Source organism: Xiphias gladius, chromosome 18, assembly GCF_016859285.1.
Source record: "Xiphias gladius isolate SHS-SW01 ecotype Sanya breed wild chromosome 18, ASM1685928v1, whole genome shotgun sequence".
Taxonomy (NCBI): Eukaryota; Metazoa; Chordata; class Actinopteri; order Istiophoriformes; family Xiphiidae; genus Xiphias; species Xiphias gladius.
The window spans coordinates 15,242,259-15,255,531 of record NC_053417.1 but is presented as its reverse complement, the minus strand read 5'-3'; the positions used below and the strand labels follow the sequence as shown (position 1 = coordinate 15,255,531).

General features: G+C 38.9%; 1 protein-coding gene across 5 annotated transcripts in view; it reads right to left on the bottom strand.

Annotated features, from left to right (window-relative positions):
- The window catches only part of fmnl3 (formin-like 3), a 33,785-nt gene that overhangs the window by 14,342 nt on the left and 6,170 nt on the right, over positions 1 to 13,273 (bottom strand). For all 5 annotated transcript variants that reach the window (XM_040152063.1, XM_040152062.1, XM_040152066.1 and 2 more), the window contains exons 2-4: positions 2,937 to 3,020; positions 2,715 to 2,795; positions 2,462 to 2,538 (exon numbers count right to left, since the gene is read on the bottom strand). In XM_040152063.1, the coding sequence (XP_040007997.1) occupies positions 2,462 to 2,538; positions 2,715 to 2,795; positions 2,937 to 3,020 (242 nt within the window). The remainder of the gene's footprint in view (positions 1 to 2,461; positions 2,539 to 2,714; positions 2,796 to 2,936; positions 3,021 to 13,273) is intronic.

Sequence of the window (13,273 nt, the reverse complement as noted above, 5' to 3'; positions counted from 1 at the left end):
GAGAGAGGGGTTAGAAGGGCAAGAACACACCCTTGTCCTTTAGGACTCGATTTTACCTATTTGTGCAGAAAAGGAGGACGATAATGAGACAGAGAGAAAGAAAATGGATATTGGTGTGATTCATAAGCTCTTTAGAAGCGTTCTTATAGGACCTTTTGTACTTAGAGAATTAATCTGGTTTATAACAACTCAGGTCATGTTTTGGCTATTCCTATCACTAATAAGTAATAATAACATTTATTTGTTTTATTATGTGTAATGCAACCTGAAATAATGGATAAAAAGGACAAATATTTACTTAGAATATTGGGAATAAGTTCTTAATAAGTAACTAAAAGGAGAATATTGAAAAATATTGACTATTTTGAAACAAGATAGGCTAAATGAGTGAACTGCATGAAGTGAAATCAAGGAGGCAGTGGATGAAACTAATGTTAACAGTTGGTGGATGTGTATTAATATATGTTTAGATATGCATGTTTACATAGATCTGTATGCGTGTATAACTATGTACTATATGTATAAGTACACATACTGTACATCTCCCCTGTCTTTCCTGATTCATCACTGTAAAATGCTTACTGGGCTTCACTGTATAGCTGCAAAGATTAGACAATTAATCGTTTAGTTGATTAAAAAAATTAAACTAGCAGCTATTTTGTTAATCGATTCATCATTTATGTTGTTTTTCAATCAAAAGTACAAAACACTTGATGGTTCCAGGTTCTCAATTGAGACTTTGCTGCTTTTCTTTGTTGTTACATTACAGAACATTGAATATCTTTGGGTTTTGGACTGATGGTCAGAAAAAACAACACATTTACTGACATCACTTCGGGCTGTAGGATGTTGTAATGGGCATATTTAATCGTTAACTGATGTTTTACAGAGCAAACAATTGGTCGGTTAATTGAGAAAATAATTGGCAGGTTAATTGATAATGAAAATAATCCGGTAGTTGCAGTCCTACTTCACTGTATAAGGAACACATCTCTGAAAGGAGTATCCCCTCCAATGACTGCAAGAAAATAGCAAAAATGCAATGGAAAGAAAACTAGAGCAAGGCTTCAGATTTCCCCCCCAGTTTTCTGGAGAGGGAAACAACTCAAACAAAGGAATTCCCATTGCGATGAGAGAAAGAATGTGGAGGGCATGAGGCTGAAGGAGCTGGGCTGAGGTCGAATCTCTGACAGCCAACAGTATTTAGTCTGCATCCCCACTTCTTCAGGGAACTCCAGGGGGGACGGGAATGGGGTAAAAGGTTCTTAAAATAGTCTTGAAGTGCTGGTTATGATGACAGACTTCTAGTCAGCCAATGGCAGGAAAGCAATCAAGAGTCTCAAAGCAGCGGAGATAAGGCAGAGGGGAAAAGGGAAGAGAGGTGGGCAGAGGAACAGAGGAAAATGAACAAAGCAATAAGATTGGGTGCAGGAGGGAAGAGGAGGAGGGGGTGGACAAGGAGGCGGTCTTGATCATCAGTTTCCTGCCCCCCCCCATCCTCCCCTCTCACCCTCCTTGCCTCTGACCCCTCACTCCTTCCTCTCTTGCTCCTTCTCCCTCCCTCTACTTCTCTCCAACCAGTTGCTATTTCAGATTTTCTTGGCAATCTCAGGAATAACACATCAGAAAGGGCCTAGGATTCAGACTCACAGAATAAACCAGCATCTGTTACACTTAATCCCACCCACAAAAGTCTTCTGAAAATAGCTCTCCTTTTTTCTTTGCCTGTGAGTCTTTCTGGGAAATGCATTGAAACAGACCTTTATTGATGAAGCCTAATAGAATATGAGTTTTACTTGGAGCTCAATGAATGCTATGGAAAATCAAAGCATTTTTACAGGGCTCGTTTGGTAATTCAGCGGCAAGTCACTGCAGCACATTTCTAAGTGAAAGTATCTGTGTGGCATCAGATTATAAAATCAAATTTTATGTCTGCAACATTGAAGGCAAAGGCTAGAAAGGCTTAAAATAACATCCACATACACAGTGGGTGTAGAGTGAACTGTATAGTATTGAATTCTATGACAAAATATGGCAAAGTAATACAAAAGGTTGTTTGCTTTAGTATGTGAGAAATGTGTAAACATAAAAGTACCCTTGTGTGTGTTTTCGTGCTTTTCACTGGGTTCAGCATTGGTCAGCCAAACTTCCTGTCCCTCTGGCATACACAACAAAGCTTCCTGCTCAACACTATGGGGGAGTGGACGAGGCAGCACAATGGCTACCATCTGGGCATTATGAGGACCGACTCTATGAAGTGGAGCTGCAGAGCTTGGCAAGTTAGAACAATGGGGGAGATTGGAGTACAAGAGAGAGCTCTGGGTCCCTGCAGCAGCAAGAGCACAGAAGGGACTTTTTTTTTTTTTTCAAGGGAAAACAATAATGTGGTTTCCTTAAGATTTGAGCACCAACAAATAGATGTGTATAGTTAACCAAAAAATGGGCAATAAGAATTGATTACCCAATGTGGTTTGTCCTCAGTGATATCTCCAGCTCCCTCAAGACTTTTGTTGATTCCTGCACCCGCCTGCGAAACTTCTGTAAGATATAATGAAAGAAGAGAGTTTTGTTGCAGATTTATCATTGTCCAAGTGTTACATAATAAGCAGTTAGAGTCGACAGGTTCCTAAACAAGTTCGCTTAAACAGACTGTGTAAAATCGGTGAAGTTCCCCTTTAAGTGGACCTATAAAAAGGTCATTTGTACTGTCCCACCTTGCGTGTGACTCCAGGGTCTAGGTATCCTCGTAGCTTCTGGATGTAGGTGTGAGGCGGATTCTTCACCTGAAACCTCTCCTGAAGACACACAACAGAGTAAGCATGGTAATGTGTGTTTGCTGAAGTCATTGTGTTGGTGCAGAGTGAGCTATAAGGGCAGATGTGTTTGAATTCTCAGTGCAGGTTTGGCAATTTTTGAATTAGAATTTATGAAGGCACCTGGTCACAGATCAGGTCCCATTTCTTCTCATTGTCATACTGTCTGAGGAGCCGGGCTTTGTCTGGAGGCAGGTTCATAGAATTCTGAAATATAAAACATAAACATTAGTTTCATTTATAACCACATATGTCCTTTTTTTTTTATTTGATCATTTATAGAAGCTGTGCGTTTACATTAGTGCGTGTCACTGAGATTTTATAGACCTCTGGCGCCAAAGGCAGAGCAGAGGATGAAATTTTGTTGACTAACACAGTGACCTCACTTCCTGTGTTGACTTTCAGCATCCTGCCACAGGAGATGATCTGCATCTCCTCTGCACTCTCGGGTCTCAGTATTGTTCAGGCAATAATTTGCTTTTAACCACAACAAGCCACTATCAGAGTTCGAGCCTATTACCAGACCTGTCATCTAATCCAGCAATAAAAAGACTTGAATGCTGCATGAGATGTCCTAAGGCAGCCAGTTTACTGTGGCTACAATTAAGTCTAAAATGCTCTAATTTGTTTTTGTCGACCAACCCACTTAAGCGATTTATGTCCTTGCGACCACTGTAAAAAAAAAAAAAAGAAGCTTGTAAACAGGGGTTGACGTGGAAATCTTCAAAATGAGGAAGCGCAACAATATGAGGGAGCTCGCCAGCCCCTGAAACTGATCACCTCAGCGTTTCTCTTTGAAGAGACATGAGGGATTGTTTGCACTGGGAACCCTCATTTACACCCGTATCAACAGTACCCCATAAGCCTGGCCACAAACGACCTGTCAGTTTGACTTTTAACCTGTAGCTATAACTCAGCCTGCGTCTAAAACGAAACACCCTGCCCTCTTAACCCATCCCAGGCCAGACATGATGTTCACACTGGTATTTTGCCACTGGTGGAATGTTTTATAGATGGAAAATAACACATACTTTTTCCCATGACAACCCCTGAGTGCCTGGTCATGGTGGAATACCACATGTGAGTATTTTAAAATAAGTTTTCCACATCGGGACCAGATTGTTCACTCCATCAGCACACTCATGAATCATGTTGGTCTGGAGGTAAAGGCATGGTGCGTCTATTTTTTTCTACACATATATTTTTATTGGAGCTGACTAATAAGTTTGCATTAAATTGAAAATATTTGTTATCAAAGTTACAAAATGCACTCAAAAACAAATAAAGCAACCTTAAACTGCCGGTGGATGCCATAGAAAAGCCCTTTAGAAACTGTTTTTAAAAATGCAGAAATGAAATGCCCGACAAATCTTTAACAGACTATAACTGTATGGAAAATAAATGCCATGATGTTAATGTACATATGGGGGCCTTTGATTTAACCTGCTTTATAAACCTCATGCAAGAGAGAAGAGAGACGCAACATGCATACCAGATGTCCAGAATTACAGGAGGAATGCGTCCTGTTTATAGTAGTAGCTTATAGTAGTGCATTTTCTCTCTTGTCTGACCCCCAAGCTGCTCTCTCATCATCTGTCTGTCCGAGGAGAGATTTTACCTTCAACGCTGTCTTTAGAAAGGTCGTATTAGGAAGTGAAGAGCAGCATTGCCCATCTGTATCCGTCTCTAATAAATTTTCTGTCTTTGAGTATTTTTAAGAGAGGCTCGACACTACCCACAATTTTTATGTAAAACAAAGTTTAAAAAAAAACAAACAGTTTGTGATCATCATAAGAAAACAGAAATGGTATATCATATTATATTCAAAGATCTTTGACTTATTGATTACATTATATCACTTTCTTTTGAATTAAATTAATTCATGCTATAAATAATAATCGTTAGGATTTACCATTAAGCTAACACAATTACTCGAATCATTGATTAGTTGATTGCAAGGAAAGGAAATGGCAACTATTTTGATAATCAACTAATTGATTTTTTTTTTCAAGTTACAATACCAAAAACATTTGCTGGTTCCAGCTTCTCAAATGTACAGATGTAATGATTTTATTTTCTTGTATGTTAATGCAAACTGAATATCTTTATGTGTTGGACTGCTGGTTAGGCAAAACAAGACGTCTGAATACGTGACCTTGGGCTCTTGAAAACCGTTATGGAATTTATCATTACTTACGGATATTTTATAGATAAAACAACTAATTGATTACTCAAGAAAATAATCGGCAGAATGAAAAGAATTTAGTGAGTTACCAGCCCAGACTAAAAGGCTGGACCTGAGTGCACCTAAGTTTAAGTGAATTGATTCTTTACACAATAAAGTAATCAATTAGAAGCATCAGTTGTACTAAGTGGATACTTTTAATACACTCCAGATTATGTTCCATAGGCTTGGTTTTGACAAAAAAAATTCTAATGGTAAATTAAAAAATAAGCCCAGATATCTGTTCCAGCATCTGTCCAGGCCCAAAGCCTAGTTTCCCTTGTTTTCTTGGTCAGTCATGCATATTAAAGTAGTACTGTGGGGAAAACAGGCAAAGAGCAAGGTTCCCTTTTGTAATAATTTGATTCTGAATTACTGAAAGCATGCCGACCAGACACGCACACACAGAGATCTTCATTCATTTAGTAAAGACAAAAGAGCAAAATAAAGTTAAAACCTGTCCATCGTTACTAGATTTGAAAGGGATTCCAGTTATATAAATATTCATTATAAGTATAGAATTATATAGAATTTCAATGACGTTCAGTAAATGCGCAAGGGACCCTTTCCCTGGCTCATAGAAGATATATTCATATTCATTATAAGCAATGAACACACACTGAAGACTTTGATGTTTAATAATGTTCTGCTCTTTGTCAGTTAGAACCTAAGGTACTGTAAACAAATACAAGTCTGACTGTGTGCAAATGTGTGTGGAGTTACACCTTTTAAAAAACATGCACAAAAGCTATTGCTCAAATGGAAACAGAGTATAGAGAAGAGGTTTCTCTTCCGACGAGGCAAAAAGCAGAGGGGATGTTTCCTTTCTGACTAGATTTGGGTAATTTGAGCCAAGTAACCCAATTTCGCTAATTTCATTTCACTTCTCCCGCAATGATACAATCTTGCACTTCCTGTATTTATAAGAAGCTAAAAGAAGTAGTTTTACGGAGGCGAGGGAGCTGTGGCTCTTTAGTTTTGGATTCACAGGCCCATTTTAGGGATAAAATACTACAGAAATGCCAAAAATGTTTGGTGCTTGTTATGTGGCCATGTTGCCCACATACTCTCTCCTCCAGCAAGGCCTTTCTTGTTTGACCTGAGACTGGCCTGACAAAGGATTCAATGTGGAGCTTTGTTTTGATTTGGTGCTGTGCCATTCCCATCCTTTGACATTTGAGCCATTTTTTTTCCTCATAGAAAATCGCTAACAATGGCTGGTGAGCAGGGTCAGTGTATGCCCCCTGGTGCTGTGTGGAGCAAAATCCAGCTAAAACACAACACCAGTGCACAACCAGATGAACTGGTTCTATTATCACCAGTATCTCTCTGATCATTAGGCTCCTATTGTCAGCCAGGACAAGAGAGTGAGTTACGAAAGAGGGCCTCTGAGGAGACAGAATGAAAACTCCAGTGTAAAGTCTAATTTAGTTAAATCTGTTCAAAGATCAAGATACTATCAATCTTTTTTTTGCTTTTTTATGTAAAGATCTCTTGCAAACAAATCACAGTTCCAGAAAAGAAGTAAAAAAAACTACATCGATGTAGATATGATGGCAGAAATATTATCGGAGAGGATTACAGAATAGTCGATTGAGCATTAATTAATCAATGTTAAGCTTGATTCTGTCATTAATCATTTAAAAAAAAAAACCTTATCGGAGAGGATTACAGAATAGTCGATTGACCATTAATTAATCAATGTTAAGCTTGATTCTGTCATTAATCGTTAAAAAAAACATACCTTTGTTGGTTTCAGGCTCTTAAATGTGTACCGTAAATTAAATACGTATGGGTTTTGGACAAAACATGCAATTTGAAAATGTTACCTTGGGCTCGGAGAAGCTATAATGGGCACTTTCCGCTATTTTTTGATATTTATAGACTTAATGATTAAAAGATAACTCTGAATATGAATGGCAGATTAACTGGTAGTGAAAATAGTCATTAGTTGTGTTCCTAGATAAGTAACAGGTACATAACCTGAAAAACAAAGGCACAAACAAAGTATAAGAAACACAAAGTGGGACAAACATTAAGAGATAAAAGGATGTTGTAGAGCAGCAGTTTATACCCTCTTGGTTGGCCAAGAGGGTATAAACCCTAAAACAGGAAGACATTTGAGGAAGACTGAGCTTTTAAAGACTCAACAGTTAAAGTAGTTGACGGGGTCAGGTTGCCGGTTAAGGAGGCATGGAGAGTCCAGGAGAGCCATCAGGGACTCAGCAGAGCGCTCATGTCACGCACACACCCCCACAGCTGAGGGGGGAAGTGCTAGAGAGACCATGGTCACTTCAGATGTCAGAGTCAACAGGGCAACTCCATCTGCCCTCCGCTGGATAGCTTCCTAATCTGAGTTGATTTACAATTAGCCCTCGAGTTAAATTTATGACGTGCAGCGCCAACCACAGGCTCCCAGAGAGACAAATGGAAACGAGTGACAGGATGTTTCCTCCCTGATCTTTCTCACAGCTTCACACTTCACACTCACAGGATGAGATATAATACCACCGTGGTCCAAACTAAATTGCTCTGCCTACAGAAGTCCGTCAACCTATTTGTTTTTGTAGATGACACTGCATTGCCAAATTTACTCCCTAAGTTGCTACTAGACATACAACAGAAGTTTATTCTGCAAAACCTCTTTGGTAAAGATTGAACTGCATTGTTTTGATTCAAGAATGTTATATTTTTCATGAAATGGCTAAGACCTTGAAATAATCTGTCGGTCAAAAAATTGGAAAGTTGTCTAATTTTGATGTCAATAAAGTTTACTAACTTTTCTCAAAAGCCTGGAAAAGAAGACAAGATGGGTTGTTTAACTAGTATTTACACTGATTTCTCTAGTATTATATATTGTAAATGTTTCTATCAGTGATTTATGAAATTTGTTGTAGAGAATGAAAAGTATGAAAAGGAGATTTTGAAAATGATTCAAACTGTCTAAAATTATTGACTTCATTTGTAGTATTGTTTGAAAATGTATGTGCAGCATTCTGGATCTGGCCTATATAAATTAGTGGTGTCTTGTAGGTGGGCTAGGCATAGTTGTAATTGACATACCAATAAAAAGGTAATGTGCTTTGTCTTATCCCATGTAACTCTAATTTTCAGACTGAAATACCCTAAAAGTGGCATACTAAGCAAATGGATTCAATGTGATTCTCTCCTTTGTGCTGTATCAGTGGGTTGGAAACGCAGAGTCTGTGTTTTTTATCTTCTGTGATAGGTTTACACAGGCCAGACTTAGTTGTCATCAGCTCAGAAGAAAAGGAGTGGGCGGCTAAAAGGCTAACCGTGCTGGACAGAGCCTGTGGCAGTTCAGACATGGAGGCCCAGACAGCCCTCTTTACCCCCAGCAAGTCTGCGAGTCTGCTCATCAGGGTGGGGTCCAGGAAGAAGGAACCTACAGCGCTACTCAAATGGAAGCTGTCCCGCCAACATAATCAAGGGTCACAGCCACACACAACAGTGCATGACCTTAGAACACACATACAAAACAGAGGTAGGGTTACTTGTTTGTTCACTGATCGAACGTTTCTTATACAATGACAATTCAAGTTGCTTATTACAAAGCCAGAATAGAATAAACAGATAAACAAAAATAATAATTGAAAAAAACTACAGTAAAAGTCACAAATTTGAATATTAAAGGAGTAGTTCAACATTTTGGGAAGCATGCTTATTTGCTGTTGTGCTTAGACTAGCTGTAGGTGATATTTTACATCATATTTAACATATAGACATGTAAGCGCTATCAATCTTCTCACTGTACTCAAGAAGGTGAATAAGCACATTTCCCATGGTCTTGGATTATTCCTTTGAACCTGTAACTAATAAAACCAGTGCCAACAAAAACAAGTCAAATACTCTGAACTTTCAGTTGCCAGTTTAGAGACTTGAAATTTTTGTTTTTTTTCAGACTTTAGCAGCTGAGGCCTGAAAAGAAACGGTTACTAACATACTGAAAATAAATACATGGATCAGCTTTTCCAGATCCTGTTTGGAAAATAATCCTGTGACTCTTGCTATACATTTCAGAGGATAAAAGGTTGACGTTTCCATAACTTATCTCATATGACTGCTAAAATTTTGATCTGAGTCCAGGATAACAATCACATATCCGCAAAACTGGCAAACAGAAGGTGTGCATCGAAAACGTCATCATTAAAAATCTCTTCTCAAGGCTCTTCTTTTTTTCTTACTGTGAAGTTAACACAACATATTACGTTTCAGCTATACAGTATATGAAAAGCAACACATTTCAGAAAAGACTTTAGTCATCTGGTAACAAAGGAAAATACTGAACCAGCCAATGAAGGAGAAGATAAGACCTGTAGCTCTTTAACAAAGGGTACAGTCTCAAGAGGGTAGAAAAAGCCAGACCGCTGATCCCTGTCAGGAAGTGGAGCCAACAAGGAGGCAAAGAAAACAGAATGAATATGGGACCTGGCATGACTATGTTTTCTTTAAGTATATTAACTGAGCATATTTTAGAATGGAAAGTGATGCAACAGTCCCTACTCTGCCAGAGGTGGCTGGATATAGTTCAAGATAAATGTCTCCCTCAGAAAAAAAAGAGAGATGTATAACTGCCTAAACCCTTAAAAACGCTAAGAAGGACAGGAAGGCTAAGTACAGAACCGACTTCTGGGCGTCTGTCTTTCGTACTGTACATGTCACGTACATTTCCAGTGGATTATGAGAACATGAGGTGGGGCTCATCAAGCCAGACGACTTGATAGAATGACATAATTCCTGGTAAACTTAAGTGTTAATCAGACTCTACCTATGACAGCATCTAAACATATCACACTAGCTTTTTATTAATAAATGTGGTTGTCAGTGCTATTGTTAGGATTCCTCCCTTTCCTTTGGTCCTGAAACACAATGAGAGGAGACAGGATGAGAGGCTCAGTTGTTGTCGTCACGGGGCTGCAGGGACTTCCTTAACTCTTCAGGAAATCAAAAACTTCCCTGAGTGATCTTAGTTTTGTTCCAAAGCTGTGTAGTACGAGCGTGTGTTTTTGCACATCCCCTCCTACAATGTGTTTATGTATGTATAAATGAATGAATGAAATACGTGTTTTTCCAGCTCCAAGGTAAACCCCACTGAACTGAAAGCAACACAGCAAAGTGTGAGAAAACACTGCCCCCTTTTTCTGAGCAGACATCTGATCACCCTATCGCTCTTTTCTGAGTTAAGCTGAACCATGCAATCACATCAAAGCATGAGTCCTGCACAAAGATGCCGGAGGACTGGAAGGTAGACGCTACCAGCCCTCCCAAAGACAGAGACTTGAAGTTAGGAGAGACGGAGAGGAGAGAGGGGAAGATATTTTTTTCAGTTTTCAGTAACCCCCGACGTCCACTCCCCCTGATGCTGGTCCTTGTTTACAAACCAAATATAAACAGGCTCAGTTAAGATATTAACATAACAGGTAAGGGCAAGCGCCTCATTTACATGCAAACATAGTCTCAGTGGGAAAACCACATTCTTGATGTGAACCCTAATGCATGTAGTAAGTGAAGACACTGTATAACAAGTGACCAATAAACCATTATTAAATTAAATGTTTTCTATTTTCTAACTGTCATAAAATAAAGGTGAAACAGTATGTATATTCTACACAATTTAAACTCTTCTTAAACTGATATTAGTTGATGTAGTGTTATTGTAAACTATAGATCAGGGCTACAAATAAAGATATTTTTATTATCGATAAATCTGTCAATAACTGATCCCAAATAAAAAACTAAATGTATAGTCTATAAAATGTCAGTGACAATTGGAAATCACGATTTCCCAAAGTCGAAGCTGAAGAATTTAAATTGCTAGTTTTGTCAGTCCAAGAGCCAAAACCCAAATATATATATATATATATATATATATATATATATTTGGCCATGGAGTGCAAAATCCCGATTAAATCATGAGTTGAGGGAAACACAGTTTACAGCTGTGACGTGAGGTTTTCAGCCTCCCGCCCTCATGCTAGTCCACTATCTTCCCTTCTCCAGCCTGAATGCACTCTGAAACCTCCTTCTTCTCCCATGAACTCACTTCTTGAGTCTGTGACCTCTGAGTCACTCTGATGAGAGAAATAGCTTTCCCTTCATTCCCTTTTTTACAACGCACAACCAAATGGACATTCCATGGCCACTCAAATCAACAGGAAGTTGGTGAAATGCCACTTTCAGTTGATAAATCAAGAACCACCTCCCACAACCCATTTGCTAATACATTTATTTACCTGGTGACACAGCAGTGATTGACAGCAGTGATAGCTGGGTTAAAGCTAGAGACCATTATCAACGCAGAGTTCTTTAAAGCCTTACTAACCACAACAGCCTGAGATAAAGATAAAGATGAAAATGTCCGGAGCTCAAGGTCCTTCAAAGCTTCAAAAGTGAGCAAACTTGAAATGCACAATTGTTTACATGAGCTTATTAAGGAAATTTTTCACAGTGACGTAAAACCATTCCAGCAATCCCACCTGACAACTATATTTTCCAATTTATTTGTTTTTTGAACTTGCTGAATCTAGGAAATGTGGACACAAACAAATATATAAGTAAGGTTAGGACTGAGTTATAAATAAATACAACAAATGGTCATTAATCTATGGTATTCGTTCATTCCTGTGTGGCGAACATCCTGTTTGTTCTCCTCTGTGCATCCGTGCAGGGCCCAGGGAAGCCCCAGCCAAGAGACGATATACACAGGGAATGTCAGGAATGCAGGTACATGAATGCCTCAATAACTCACGCCGGCCAGGCCTTTTGACACACAGCCCAGTTAAAAGATGAAGGTCAGCCAAAGAGAAAGGGGCAACAAATCTGAGCCTGAGCTGTGCAGAAATAAAAATTGTGAATCAAATGAAGTTTCCAAGGATTTATCCCCTCTGAGGAGGTTTGTGTTGGAGGGAGAACTGTTGATAATAAAATAAAGAGGAACAAAACCCAAAACCAAAAGAAAGTCAAGACATGCAGAATTCACATGAATCACATTACCAGTTGAACATCTTTGAAAAATTCCCCTTTGATTCTCAATATGACTTCATTCAGTTTAAGTGAAAAGGCAGTAGGAGTCTTGAGAAATGAGAAATGAGAAGATAAAGAATGACTACTGTATGTCATTTAAGGGAGGCCCAGGAAATAATTACATTACGTCACTAGTGTATGGGAAAACTAGCAGCGTAATACATTGGCTTTCGAAATGAGCTTAAAGCAGTTCCTCCGAGTGTCCACATAAAAAAAAGTGTAGAGGCACAAAAGGCACCAGGGGATGAGGCCCCCTTTCTAAAACAACACTGACTGACAGAGTCCCCATTGTACTGAGGAGGAAACCACTTCTCCAAACTACAGCCTAGGGGTGCTGCATTAGAGCAGCATGCAAACCCCCACTGACACGCAAAAATGCACACACACATGCACATACCAAAAAAACACTTACATATGCATATACATGGCAAACAGATGTATGTTCTGAGCAAAGATGCATGAATCCACATCCACATAGATGTCAGCGATGTTAGCAAACAAGCTCTGCCTTACTATTTGCTGTTTCTGAGGCTGGATGGTCAAAAAAGAACAAATCTATTCCTAAAAAAGTATCTGGAAAAGTAAGCAAATACTACTTGCACATTACCGCTACAGGGCTGTCTGGCTTAAAGGAAAATTTTGTCATTTTGGGAAATACACTTTCTTGCTTGCTGCTGAGAGTTAGATGAGAAAATCAATACCACTCTCATGTTTAATGGCTAAATATGAAGCTACAGCCAGCACCCGGTTAGCTTAGCTTTGCACAAAGACTTGAAACAGAGGGAAACATTTACCCTGGTCCTGTCCAACCACAACTTGTCATTTTTACACTTTGGCTTTGGTATGGATTTGAAATAATGTGTTAATTAGTAATCTTACAAGGTGTTGGTGGTCAATTTTTTTCCAGAGCCAGGCTAGCTGTTTCCCCCAGAATTCTTGCTAAGCTCAGCTAATCGGGTCTAGCTTCATACTTCCAGGACAGACATAAGAGTGACATCAATCTTCTCATCAAACTCTAGGTAAGAAATCATATAATATTTTCAGAAATGTTGAACTATTCCTTTTCATAAATTCAACCACTCGGGTTGATCTCATGAAGAAATCTCAGACACATTCTATGTTGAATGTGACCAAGTTATATCTACTCAGTCATGGTCTTTAACTTGACCTTTGCTTTCCAAAATAACTGCAA